At 46.9% G+C, this 14752-nt stretch overlaps 1 protein-coding gene across 2 annotated transcripts in view; it reads right to left on the minus strand.

Moving 5' to 3' along the window:
• The window catches only part of PDE10A (phosphodiesterase 10A), a 625228-nt gene that overhangs the window by 117700 nt on the left and 492776 nt on the right, over positions 1 to 14752 (minus strand). For both annotated transcript variants that reach the window (XM_086708295.1, XM_086708293.1), the window contains one exon: positions 5353 to 5381. In XM_086708295.1, coding sequence (XP_086564421.1) covers positions 5353 to 5381 — 29 coding nt within the window. The remainder of the gene's footprint in view (positions 1 to 5352; positions 5382 to 14752) is intronic.

A 14752-nucleotide genomic window follows, 5' to 3' on the forward strand; every position in this document is an offset into this window, starting at 1 on the left:
TACAAAATCACTCAACAGACCGGATGTAGCCGTACTGTTTCCCAGGCCAGGTCAAAACGACAACATTGCAAAGAAATCTTGCTTCCAGTACAAGCGGTTTGTTTCCCTTAACCTACAGACAAGTGACAGATAAGCTTCTCCTGTGGGGATGTCCACAACTCTGTTCGATCACTGTTCCCCTGGGTCACCCCCCACTGAACTGGTGTCGTTGAACGTCACTCGCTGGGATTCCATCACAGTATCCGATAGGAGAACTCGGACAACACTCACACTTACGGTACGCTGAGACGAGGAACTTCTTCTACCTCTGAACACCAAACCTAGCATCGTTCGAGGATAAACAAACATAAAAAATAGAAGCCGACAACGTAGCCTCTTAACATAAATAACAATATCAGAGAGAAAGGAAAACCACCAAAAATACGCAAGGTGTCGGTCGGTATTACAGGAGGACGCCCAGGACAAAGCTGATTTTGGGTGTCGTGAGAGGGAGAATCGGTGCAAGATGAAGTTTGGGAAAGCAGCTGCTTTCAAAAAATTAACGAGGTAGTAAGAATTTATCGATGATGTCAAAAGGCACACTGAAATGAAAAGAGCCAAAATACAGAAGGAACTTTAATTAAAAAGAGCCATTGTACGTTTAAGCAGAATCAGCACCAGTACAGAATTATGCTGCCAAAGTCCATGTCGATGATGCAGAGAGAAAATCTGAGTGGTTCTTCTAAGATACGTTAGGAGAACGGGAGAAGAGAAAGACCGGACATCTGGTGATCTGGAAGAGAACAAAATAAAGAGGACAGCCCCAATGGGCCAAGAAAGACACACACAAAATACGCCGAACGAAAGCAGGACTTACAAAATGGATTCAGAAAGCTCATCTCGTGCCAGGCTCAATTAACAAAAGCTAAAACATTTACATACGACCTGGGACAAGTAATGAATTCTAACAGCAAATGACAGTTTGCTAAATATTCAGAAAAGAAAACATCAACACTTACAAGGGAAAAAAAAATCAAGACGTAACGGAACAGATCTACAGCATTTTGAGAGACTGAGATGATATCCAAGAATTCTAGACCCAGCTAGAATCTGGTTATGTCCTAGCAACTCTGCATCCAAATACACTTCTTACCCTGGTATTTTCTCTCCCTTTCCTGGTCATGATTGTTTTGACTTATAAGCTGGAACCACGTCAACATAGCACCAACAGTAATAACACAAGAAAGGACTGATCGTGCTGATTAGATGCAAACGAGTGACAGATGTGGCTGACAGCACATCCCTCCAGATGTTGGCCTGCTCGGCCTCTGTGACCTGGGCTTTCCTGCACTTGGCCCTAGCCTCCTCCTCCTGATGGCCTCCCTGCCCTGCATGCTGCAGGCAGCCTCCCGTCTCAGGCCTCTGCACCTGCTGTGCCACTGCCTGGAAGGCTCTACCTGCCCCCTACCCGCACCCCCCCACCCCCAGCAAAGTTCACGGCCTCATGTCTCTTCTGTCCGTCCTCAGTCACTGCCCTCGTGAGCCACGCCTGGCTGCACGTGCCCGCATGCAGCCCGACACCTTGCACCCTGGTTCTGTCTCTACCGCATCCATTACCGTGGGACCCAGTGCACGTGTTTGGCACTTGTGTTTACCGACTCCTCCCCACACTGATGGAAACACTGCGATGGGAGAAGTTCCACCTAGTTTCCTCCTTGATGGGCCCAGAGGAATGGGGATCGGTCTCTATGTGGCGAGTGAGTGACGGTGTGTGACCAGAAGAGTACAGCCGACTGCTCAGGATTATGCTGACTTTAGCAAAGGCATCTGACACAGCATCTCCCATCCTTCTTATGGGTGAAATCTCCACGCGTGGCACTGCCCCCTTTACTTAATAAACTGAAAAGGGGGCGTAGGAAAACACCTTGGAAAAATGACTCAAATTTGTAGCTTCAAAACAGACAAATAGAGAATGTTAGGTAGCAGAGGTAAGACTTTCCTCAAAATGCTGGGATGGTTCAAAACCAGATAAAATGCAGCTTAAATAAATGTACAGCCTTAGAGTTAAATTTACTTATTTTTAATCTGTGACAAAGAACTTTTCTTTTTTTTTTTTAATTTTCTTTAGTGTTTATTTATTTTTGAGAGCAAGAGAGTGAGTAGGGGAGGAGCAGAGAGAGAGAGAGGGAAACACAGAATCCAAAGCAGGCTCCAGGCTCCGAGCTGTCCGCACAGAGCCCGACGCGGGGCTCAAACTCACAGACCACGAGATCATGACCTGAGCCAAAGTCGGACACTCAACCGACTGAGCCCCCCAGGTGCCCCGTGACAAAGAAGTTTTCTTGGTTCTCTTCACTTTACTGACTTTTCCTTCTTAATCTCCTTTGCGAACCTTTCCATGTCTCCTCCACGAAACAACTGGAGTGTCCAGAGTTTAGTGCTCAGACCCTTTTTCTCCAAAGACAAACTGCCTCAGTGATGTCGTTTTGTCCCCTGGCACTGTCCATGAGACACCATCCCCTAGGAACCTCTACGTCTCTAGCCATGACCTTTCCTCCTGGCTCAACAGAAGCACCTTCTTTCTAACCATCTCTGTGATCTCTGTCTGAGAAGTCCAGTCTCACCAGCCTCACTCCCCGACACTCGTCCGGCTGTTCCCCCCCACCGCCCCAAGTTACTTGTAAAGAAAAACTTCTTTCTAGCAGGTGCTGACACCAAATGAGCCAGGAGTCGTTCCTGAGCCCTGTCTTCTTACCACAGAGAAGCCATGAGCAAACTCTGTGAGCTCTTGCTTCCTAGTACGCCTGACGAATGCTCACACCCCACGGTTAAAGCCCGCACGCCAGCCATCACCACCCCCTGCCTGCACCCCCTAAACTACCCTCAGGCCCTCTGTGCTCACGCTCTCCCCACTGTGTATACTCTCAGCGCAGCAGCTACGGGGACTCGCCTAATGTTTAAGTTAGACTGTGACCCAAAGACACCTGGGTGGCTTAGTCGGTTAGGCACCCAACTTTGGCTTAGGTCATGATCTTGCGGACCGTGAGTTCGAGCCCCTTGTAGGGCTCTGTGAGGACAGCTCAGAGCCTGGAGCCTGCTTTGGATTCTGCGTCTCCCTCTCTCACTGCCCCTCTCCTGCTCGTGTGCGCGCACTCTCTCTCTCAAAAATAAACATAAACAAATTTGTTTTTTAAAGTTAGACCGTGACCCAGTGGTTTCCAATCGTTCTCAGAATTCCACCCACAGCCTGTGCAGTGAGTTCCCAGGCCTGAACCCCCCTTCTACTCCAGCCCCAGCCCTCGCTGCCCTTCTGCCCTTCGTCTCCTCCTTCTGGACGGTTTTCTTATTCCCTCTGGTCTCTGCTCAAGTGTCAACTTCTCAAATAAACTCCCCCGACCACTCTGTCTACAAGTTTCTTTACAAAGGGAATTCTCCCTTAAAACCGTATTACAGATGCACTGTTTCCAAGGAGTTCCCTGTCCCACCTCACGGTCTCGGCGTCCTGCCACAATGGGTCTGTAACGTCAAGTCACAGCTGCCACCTTCTAAAAACGTACTGATAATGTACCCTTGGTCTAGAGAGCGTCAGCCAGACTCTAAGGAAGCATTCTGAGAAACTGTTTTAAAAGTATGTTTCACCAGAAAAGAGAGGACACAATCCCTCTACTCAAAGATGCTTTGCCCAGAAAGAGGCGCACTGAGGACGCCATGACACGGTCATGATCTGAATCCGAGATGTCCTGCAGCGATATTTTGTGTAACTAAAATACACAGAAATGTATTCAGTAAAAAAAAAAAAAAAAAAGGCCACTCTTCGCCTATACAACTGTTCTACCCAAATATAACCTAGTTTATATTTAAAGGAGTGGGATGCGATCGCCAAATCGGTTATAGCACCGCGGTAGGAAATCTCTGTATCTGGGGACACTGGAGGCAAAGGAAGAGGGTTCTGGAGAACAAGGGAACAGAGTTAACATCCTGACATAAGCCGAGGACAGAAATACAATTCTAACCGTTGTCAGCACAATAGAATGTCGGGAAAACACACAGATCGGCTACAACAACCCTATTCCTTTCCCCACCTCCCTCAAAACAACACCAAAATCTAAAATTTCTTCAGAATTGTAAACGCTAAACTGAGGGTAGGCATTCCTTATAGTTTAAGTCAAAAACCAAAAAGGACGACTGGTGAGCCAACTGGAGCTTCCTTCCCGACTGCCCTGATTCACTCACAAAGTGCACAGAGCTGCTTCAGACATGTGACAAGACAGTGGCACTCCAGCAGCTTACGACCCGGCCCGCGCTCGCTTCTCAGCCGCCCTCTTTGTCCTCAAGCATCACGTTTTAGCCTTTGCCTCTCCTCGGGGGATACAGAAGCTCCAGGCTGACCCTTTCCGCCCCTGCTACACCTTGGAGCACCCAGACTGGGGAACTTCCCACTGGCGAGCTCTGTTAACCTGTGGCAGTCTCCGATCCAACCCCGTAGAGGTTGCTGTGGACAGAGGGGATGGTGCCCAGCCTGCAGGGATGGCCTGGTCATTTTTCAGCTTCCTTTCTTCAGATTTTCAAAAGTAAAGGAAGATAACTGTGCAGGTAAGCCCACGAAGAGCACTTCAGCTTGTGTTTTATAATAGCGATGTCTCACCTAAAGTCGCGTCCAACGCAATTCAAACTGAGTATTTCCGCTACTGAATCCACGTTTAAGATCTTTATGGATACAGTATAATTAAAATGTGTTTCTACGTAATTCGTTATGACTCTGCAGTCCAAGCACAGCATGCTCAGGGCTTTCGGTACTCGTGCCCCATCAACTCTGAAGTTTGCTAGGTCTCTTAAAGCTCCCCCTAAGTCATTTCTCTTGGACGTGAAAACGGCGCATTTAATGTTTCCTAAAAGTACGGGGGAAGGTCACGTCTTGAACACACAAGTGGCCGCCTCCTGTTGTCCCAGAGAGAAGGTGCATGAACTCAAAGGCAGGGGATGGGCAGGTAACAGGCACCTTGCGGGGGAGCGTGGGGAGGGGACCTCCGCGCCTGGGCTGGGAAAACGCTGTGCCGGTCGGTGTCGGCTTCTGTTACGGTTTCTCAAGAGAAGCCAGAAATCCAGTCTTTCCACGCAGTCTCTCGGTGCCTCATGCCGGCAACTCATTCAGAAAACCCCATGAGCATGTGCAGGCCAGACGAGACGCAGCTGTTGGCGGTGCATGGTTTGGGGCCTCCAGTTTCCAACCGCTCATGAGCGATGCTTCGGAGAGGACAGGCAGTGCTCGTCCTGTTTCTAGTGCTTGAACATGTGAGAGCACTGCGGACACGTACGTCCGAGAGTATTCATTTCCCACACGGGGGGAGCAGGAATTGTATTCGCGTTACTTACCCTGCTGACTTCCTTAGGAGCCGATTCATCTGGGGGAAAAGGAAGGGAAAACACAATTAGAGACTCTGAGTAGCTTCTGAAATGCAGACTATGTCATTCACGCTCAATAAACTAGAAGGCCGTCTGGCTATGCTTCCTATTACAAAATCTAAGAATTTGGCCTCAACCGTCCGTCAAGTAAAGGTTACACATGATAGAGTTAGAGGTACGTGCGGAGTTGGAGGGAAAATGAAATACCACGGGTCATTTTCGAGACTGCCTTGTTAGAGGCTCTGAAACCGCAGCGTCTGCAAACAACCTTCTAGATGCCACAACTGCTCGGACATCGCAAGTGACCCTTAACGTCTGTGCTGCCGGGTTAATTACAGCATTCCTTCCCTGCTAGAAGACACGTCCCCACACGGTACCCTGGTCGAGGCTCGAAGATCCCGGTCCACGATGCTGCTCTGCACCGTGGGTCCCGGGGGCGCTGGGGGCCTGCCTGGGCCAGCCTGTCGGCAGTGTTACCGCAAAGCGAGACTCGTGGATGGGTGGTGCCTGGTCTAGGTGAGACGCTGGGAAGGGCTCTCCCCGGGGGGGGGGGGGGGGGGGGGGGGGGGGGGCTGGCCACGTGACCCGAACATGCCTACGTGGCCAACAGGGTACAAGGAACAAAGTGGCCAAGACTCTGCTCGAGGTCACTGGTTCCGACCCACAGCACACGCATGTGGCCCTCGCCGAGAGGGACTGGACCGGAGCCCTCCCTGGGAGGCCACCCGGAATTCAGTGCTACTGCCGACTCGTGTCCTCACCAACCAGATCGTGTCTAAGTAGCAACATTAGCGCACACCGAACACGCCCCAGAGCTCGTGTGCTCCGTTACTCGAAAGCACGGCCGGACTTATCCGGACGCTGGCAAAACCGCGCCCCCCGAGTTCAAACGGGGTTCGCACTTCCTCTTTCGACATCCTTACGAAGTAAACGGCTGAGTCCCGTCGTTTGCTTTTTCCTCATCTTTCTCCAATTCGCTGCTTATTTCCACAGATACCAAGTCCGGTGCCAAACCCCATGGCTACCGGCAGCCTCCAGACTGGCCACTGAATCCGGTATCTGCCCTGGCGACCGTACTCCACACGCACGCACACGCACGCACGCACAGAAACGCACACACGCATGCGTACAGCCACGCACGCGCAAGAAGGTGCGCACACGCGGAGGCGCACAGGAACTCACCCACGCACGCGTACAGACACGTGCATGCAGGCGCACCCACGCGCAGCCGGGCACACGCGCACCCACCTCCGTCTTGTCCCTCAGATGCTTCAGAACGGAAAGGCAATCAGATTTCAAAGCTGGCTGCACAACGACTTCACCTGGGGCCGTTGGGAAATGACCAAGTGTGGCACCACGGGGGAGCCGATGGGCAACACGCAGCCCTCAGGTTTGCAAGTATTCCATTAATACACACTTGTTGACGACATACTCCTTCTAATTGTTCCCTAGCAATTTGAGTACTGCATCTGATTGTCCCGAGAAGATCCCTAAGCACGTTACAGGAAAAAAACTTACGTTGCCCTCCACGCGGAAATGCCATCACAGCAGTAGCCTACCTACTCTTCGACTCCCAACCCCTTACCTCTCCTGAAGCCCCCTGGAGACGGGAGGGACCATTCGATTTGATCATTACCGCCAGTTTCTTAACGGATTCGAAAGGGACGAAGGCTTCTACATTTTTAATTTTTATCTAAGACGTTCAGTAAGTGTGGTCAAACGTCCCAATGGATTAGGAAGCACATAATGAAAAGCAGCCATTGTACAAACAGGTTTACTCTCCGGGCCGAATGGCCTTCCCGACTGTGGCATGTGGATCCTTCCCCTCTCCAGTCATCACTAAGATCTGAAGGCTGGTTCAGATGTGCCCTTTGGTTTCTCCTTTAGTTGTACTTGGCACTTCTCAAACTTGAGCGTGCGTAAGACGCTCCACCAAGATGTATTTATAAAAACCGACTAGTGTTTGCTTTAGGGGCAATAAATATAAAGTATTTGAAAGAAAAAATTTTACCCATAGCTGATTTCTAAGTTCCCACCATACGCATGGATTCACAAATGTACCCCTATCTCTCCCTCCGACTCAGGAGTCAAGTTTTGTTAAATGGATGTCATATCTGTTATACTTAGGGAACGTGGTATTTTAGCCGAAGAAATTAATGGGCACAGTGAAATCTGCTGGAAGAAGGAAGCTGCCTTCCTCTTTTCTAAATGCGGAATATTCATGTAGCTGAACTCTCTTGCCCAAAGAAAATGCACACATGTGGAAGAGAGCTCTTAGAATGTCTCCCCTATGGAAGAGTGGTGCCTCAAGGACAGAGACCAGGGGCTTGGGGCATGGACCACCGTTGGAAGCCCACACCCGCAGTCACCTGGGACACTGCTTCGGGCAAGCTGGCCGACTCCTTTGGCCACCTTACAAGTCTGACCTGAAAGAACATCCTGCCGACATAATTCGCTTCTGAAAAACAACTTTCCCCACAAAGACATTTTCAAAGTAACGGAGCAGAAAATCACCCCATCCTCCTCATGCAAAACATCTTACGATCGCAGGGGAAGAGCCCAGGGCTCAGACTGTCTCCTGAGAGCCCACGACTGCCATGTCTCGGTGCCCTTCCAACACGCACCGAGGACTGAACTGTCGCCACCACGGAGCACAGAGTTCAGCAGGAAAGCTTGTTTTAAAATGAAAGGTGTTGGGGATCATGGAAAAGTAAGGAACTGCCGTGGATGCAAGATTCTGAATAATTCACGAGCATCGAATTAGTAACAATGTTCACAAGAGCAGACATAGATTTTTATGCAGCTGTAGGGGTTCAATTCACATTTGTTTATTCAACAGATATGTACCATGGAATCGTTATATGGCGGGCATGATCCCTGTTCTCAAGGTGCTCGCACTCTGGCAGGATAAACAAACAAGAAAACAAAACCTAATTTGAGAGCAGGATTGTTTTTAACTGTTTAAATTTTTTTTTCTTTTTTTTCTTTTTTTTTTTTCTTTTTTTAAAAAAATTTTTTTTTCAACGTTTTATTTATTTTTGGGGGGACAGAGAGAGACAGAGCATGAACGGGGGAGGGGCAGAGAGAGAGGGAGACACAGAATCGGAAACAGGCTCCAGGCTCTGAGCCATCAGCCCAGAGCCCGACGCGGGGCTCGAACTCGCGGAGTGCGAGATCGTGACCTGGCTGAAGTCGGACGCTCAACCGACTGCGCCACCCAGGCGCCCCTAAATTTTTTTTTTTCAACGTTTATTTATTTTTGGGACAGAGAGAGACAGAGCATGAACAGGGGAGGGGCAGAGAGAGAGGGAGACACAGAATCGGACACAGGCTCCAGGCTCTGAGCCATCATCCCAGAGCCTGACGCGGGGCTCAAACTCACGGACCGTGAGATCGTGACCTGGCTGAAGTCGGACGCTTAACCGACTGCGCCACCCAGGCGCCCCTGTTTATAACTGTTTAGAGAGACACTTATTTTTTAACAACAGGAGAAAAAAAAGAAAGTATCTTCAATCTCAACATTATTTTAGTAACTTTTCAATGTCTTAGGAAGAACAGCTCATGGAATAAAAAATCGAATTTCATTTCTATAAATAAATGTTCCCTTTGTTTTCTCCTTTAGTTTTGCTTGGTGCTTCTCAAACTTGAGCGTGCATTAGACGCTCCACCAGGATGTCTTTATAAAAACCAACTAGTTTTTTGCTTTAGGGACAATTTGAAGTATTTGATTCATGGGGATTACCTTCATGGGAAGTAGTTAACTTTGACTATTTTATAAATCTGTAAAACTCTGCATACATTCGTACTCTCATTTTTGTGATCACTTTTGCTATTTCCTTGATATGAAGTGGGATTTCAGGAATGAACACACACATAATTAGAACGTAAAGGAACTTCTACTGTGTGACAGCTGATTTAAGTTCTGTGGCTGCTTATCATGTCCTTCTTTACTCTGTGGTTAGCCTGTGGCTTTATTACTCTACGTCCAGAGAAGGTATTTTGACCAATTCCTACTTTTTAAATTGATCGATCATTTCCTTGAAGTATAACATACACTTTTACTAAATCTTCCTTGGGTAAGTTCTCTACTTTCAGCGCTCACTCTACCGGAGAAGACAGAAGTCCAAGATGTCACAAATTGGTATTATGCATCTGAAGAAGAGACACAATGACCAGAAGTGACAGAAATTGGTGTTCTCTGGAAGGACTTCCCTGTGCCTCTATCACTTTGCCTTCTGGGCTTTGCAGGCATTCTAATATTCCTAGATGGAGTATATCTGTCTTCCTATTATGGAAAATACTTAGTTCCTGTGAAAATTAATACGGCCAGCCATCTTTTCAATATACAGTTGATCACTGAACATGGGTTCGAACTGAACAGGTCCACTGATAACATGGGTGTTTTTTTTAATAAATACAGTGTAGTTCTGTAAATGTATTTTCTCTTATGATCGTATAATATTTTCTGTTCTCTAGTTTACCCTGTAGTAAGACCACTGTACATCCGTTAACTTACAAAATACGTGTTAATATACTGTTTACAGGATTAGTAAGGCTTCTTCTGGTCAACAGTAGGCTATTAGGGGTTATGTGTTCTCGATGTTCGACCACGGTGGGGGTGGGGGGAGGCAGGTCGGCACCCCGAAGCCCCTCGTGGCTCAGGAGCTGGCACGGCTCCCTTCAGCCTCCTCCGGGCGCTTCTGGCATTCCGCAATAGCTGTGGCGCTGTCTAAAGTCAGCTGTCTTCTTACAACAAAGCACTCTGAATGATTCCATCCCCACGCATTTATAAAGCACCTAATGCTGCCAGACGCTGAATAAACGTCTCAGTTGGCGCCGTCTGAAGGGAAGGCCTGACATCTCACGGCTTCGAGACGTCCACCTGCACAGTGACCCACCCCAGTGGGTGGCGGGAGCCGGCTCCAAGTCATGGGGGAGGCAAATGGAAGCCAGCCGACCATGAAGCCTGCTCAGCCGAGGGGCTCCCACGCATGCGAGTTAATTTCCCTATGTCTTTAGCCAGTTTTATAAGCTAAAACTAAAAACACTTCAAAAAAGCATGAAGGAAATGTAACGAGACGTTCCTAGGATATTACGTTTATACCACTCAATTAATACACTGCTACTTAAAGGCTTCAGAAAGCTCTTCCATTCCTACCAAAAAATAAACAAATTCCTTTGCTTAGGATTGAAGTCCTCACAGTTTGGTTCTGCTCTCTTTTTCCCACCGGAATACACAACACACAGGACTCCCTTCCCGCCCCAGTAAGACTGGTCTTTCCAGAGCCCCAAGTAGGATTTGCTAACTCTTAACTCAAAATCTTCATACCTTCAAACCACAATTATTGAGTATCCCCATTACGTGCCTGGTACTCTTGTAGGTGCCTGCAACACACCTCAGAACAAAGGAAAAAGACGGCAATCCCTGTCCTCATGAAGTTTAATTCTAAAGGCCGGAGGGAGTCCATAAACATGATAAAAAACTAAATTAGGGGCGCCTGGGTGGCGCAGTCGGTTGAGCGTCCGACTTCAGCCAGGTCACGATCTCGCGGTCCGGGAGTTCGAGCCCCGCGTCGGGCTCTGGGCTGATGGCTCAGAGCCTGGAGCCTGTTTCCGATTCTGTGTCTCCCTCTCTCTCTGCCCCTCCCCCGTTCATGCTCTGTCTCTCTCTGTCCCAAAAATAAATAAACGTTGAAAAAAAAAAAAAAAAAAAAAAAAACTAAATTATACGCCAAGTTCCAAGTGGTCCTGCCTCAAAGTGGGAACAAAGCAAAGCAGATTAGGAAGCATCGGAGAGCGATGGGGAAAGGGCAGGAGCAGCACTAAGTGCAGCACTAAGGTGGTCAGTGTGGGCCCAGGGCGGGCGGGGAGTTGTAAAAGCAGCTACCTGAGGGAAAAGCATTCCAGGCAGAGGGATCAGCCCGAGCAAAGCCCCTGAGACACGAGTGTCCCTGCAGTTTCTTGCCGCCAAAGTTGATTCCCCCTTCTTTCAAGAATTAGCTCAATTTGGATTTCGCCCATGAGGCCCTCTCAAAAGCAACAGGCCCATCCACATCCTTTACTGTTTTTATGCACTCCTCTCCTGCTGAGAAAGCAGAGTGCTACAGAAAAAAAAGAAAAGAAAAAAAAGAAAAGAAAAGAAAAGGAAAGGAAAAGAAAAGAAAGGGAAAAGAAAAGAAAAGAGAATCTGCGAAAAAAATTTTAAAAAATTACAAATAAAAAATTATTGAGCTTTCCTAAAACTCTTACAATGTCTGTGCATTTTAGGAAATATCTTTATCACGTTGCTTCAATATCAGGGATGAGGAGACATGAGAAATCCAAAGCTTACCCGTCTTACTTATCACAACGGCAAAGCCTACAGCATCTATACGGTCTGGGAGTTTTCTGAGGATGGGAGAACCGTCCCAGGACGCACTGGTCACCTCCAGATTCCCAAGATTCTCCAGACTATATGTGATTCCATGAAGTCTGGCTCATCTCACGCTACCATGTCAGCAGAGATCTCAACTGAAAACCGAAAATAGTAGAAGATCCTGGCACTAAATAGATGATAAGCACTAAGAATTCCGAAAAAGGCTTCAATTTTACGGACTCGATCTTTTTTTCAAATTGCAATCGCCATGAGGAAAACTAACAACAAGCTGGAAGTGTGCTGCCCGAGTTTCTAGTTGTCAGCAAACCTCTGACTTCACTTTACAAATGCGTCTAAGTCACTCGTGGGTCTGCTGTGGCCTGATTACTACTAACTGAAGTCTCCCCTCTTTGGAATTCTCTAAAGCCGCTCCAAGGAAACATAGAGTAAGGACCGGATTATGTGTCCACAGAGTTGTCGCACGCTCACTGCACTCACTCCAGAGCATCGAGTGTGCGGGAGACGGAGGGAGTTGAGAATTCTGCCTTTCTTTTTGAGTTCCTAAGTGCGATGAAAACAGCAAGACTTTTAAAAGTCTCATTGTATTGGGGCGCCTGGGTGGCGCAGTCGGTTGAGTGTCCGACTTCAACCAGGTCACGATCTCGCGGTCCGTGAGTTCGAGCCCCGCGTCGGGCTCTGGGCTGATGGCTCAGAGCCTGGAGCCTGTTTCCGATTCTGTGTCTCCCTCTCTCTCTGCCCCTCCCCCGTTCATGCTCTGTCTCTCTCTGTCCCAAAAATAAATAAACGTTGAAAAAAAAAAAATTTTTAAAAAAAAAGTCTCATTGTATTAAAATTTTTTTTTATCAAAAAAAATCCTCAGCATCTGGAGAAAGGTGAGGATCGTGAGGGGGTTCTCTTTCTGCCTGAGACCGGCTGGGCGGGGCAGCCCAGGAGACCCGCTCAGGGAGCTGGTCCGGCCAGGCGGGGGGGCAAGGTGGTCTCGGTGGCAAGAGGGCAGCAAGCCATATGCAGGTGAGGGCGGCCGGTGTGAAGTTCACTTACATCAGGGAACTGCTTTTCTCTAGGAAAATGTTCATTTATATCGAACATTATGTTTTCTTTACCACCCAAAGGAATAAGAGAAACCAGGCGACTGCTCAGTGCTCCCGAGATACTAACAAAAAATACTAGAACTGAAAAAAGTAGAACTGAAAAGAATTTAACTGTCCACAATTTTTAGCACACTGGCTCTTTCTTGTTACCACAATCCTACTTCTTCAATGTTTCTGGTATCCGTTAAGAAATTACGACTTTTAGGTAATTCTGTATTAAAAGACTTTTTAGTTTCAAAGGCAGCAGTTTATAGCAATGAATCATTGAGTGCTTACATTCCCTTTGTCTGAGGCTTGTTATGGGTAACATTGCCTACAGTAGGAAAATAATAGGCCACTTCTGTTCACGCAGGATTAACTGCTACAGAAACTTCCAGTCATAAACAAGTAGAAAACCAGACAAAATACATGAAACAAAAGCTTTTAGACACTGGTCACACCAGGCAGTTCAACACGGTCATCCCAGAGATAAAACATTTGAAAAGAACTTCCACGCTCATTCGGAATAAACACTCACAGCAACGAGGAATTTAGTGGGATCTTGTTACCCTTACAAAGGGCGCCTGTGAGAAACCTACAGGTGCCGCCATACCTGATGGTGAAAGATTTAAATCCTTCCCTCTCACCGTCTCTGTGCAACATTATCCTGCAGGTTCTAGCCAGCAAAATAAGACACAAAAGTGTGTGTGTGTGTGTGTGTGTGTGTGTGTACCTGGACAGGTAGACATACACATATAAACTTGTAAGTTGCATAAAATGTATATTACATGTAAATATCATATATGGAATTGGAAAGGGATTGGAAAGGGATTTCCAAGGGATTGGAAAGCAAAAAATAACACTCTTTATTCACAGAGGACGCAAGCCCTCAGCTAGAAAGTCCTAAGGAATCTTCCCAAAAACCCACTAGGATGAATCAGTGAAGTTAGTAAGGTCGTGAAACGCAAGATGAAAAAAAAAAAATCAAGGACCAAATAGAGACACACACTGTCAGGATAATGCCAATGGCCAAGAAAAGCCAAGTCAATTCAGAAAACTAAAGAAGTTGGAGAAGCCCCACGACATCCCAAGAGTCTCTGCAGTGATTATCAACCAAAGCTGGGTGGTACTTTTCTCCACATCCTCAGCAGCACTTATCTCTTGTCTACTTGGTAACAGCCGTGCTGACAGGTGTGAGGTCACATCTCATTGTAGTTTCTATTCGTATGTCCCTGATGATGAGTGACATTAACGTTCCATAATTTATATATGATTTTATTTCTCAATTATACCTCAGCAAAGCTGAAACGAAAAGAAAATAGTGCAATGGCACTAACATAATGATGGACATGCAGTTCAGTGAGCCCCAACAGAATCCAGAAATAGACATATCCAGACATGTGATTTTTCAACAGAGCTACCAAAGTGATTCACTGGAGAAAAATCATCTTTTTAACAAATGCTTCTGGAAGAAATAGATATTCATGTGGAAAATAACAAAAACAAAAATTTGACCCTTACCTTACACCACATATACAAGTTTACTTGAAATGAATCACTGACCTATATACAAGAGTGAAAACTATATAACATAAGAGAAAATCTTGAGTTAAGCATATTTCTTGGATTAGAATAAAAAACTATAAAGGAAAAAATGACAAGACAGACTTTATCAAAATTAAATATATTGGCTCTTCAAAAAGACTGTCGAGGAAACAAAAAGACCACAAAATAAGAGACACAGAGGATTACATATCTAACAAAAAACTTATACCCAAAATATATAAAGCGATCTTACAACTCAATATTAAGATAATGAATATCCCCAGCTTAAAAATGGGCAAAATATTGGGACACCTGGGTGGCTCAGTCAATTAGGTGTCTAACTCTTGATTTCGGCTCAGCTCACGACGTCCCGGTTCGC

Source organism: Puma concolor, chromosome B2, assembly GCF_028749965.1.
Source record: "Puma concolor isolate L17-30 chromosome B2, mPumCon1.1.hap2, whole genome shotgun sequence".
NCBI lineage: Eukaryota > Metazoa > Chordata > Mammalia > Carnivora > Felidae > Puma > Puma concolor.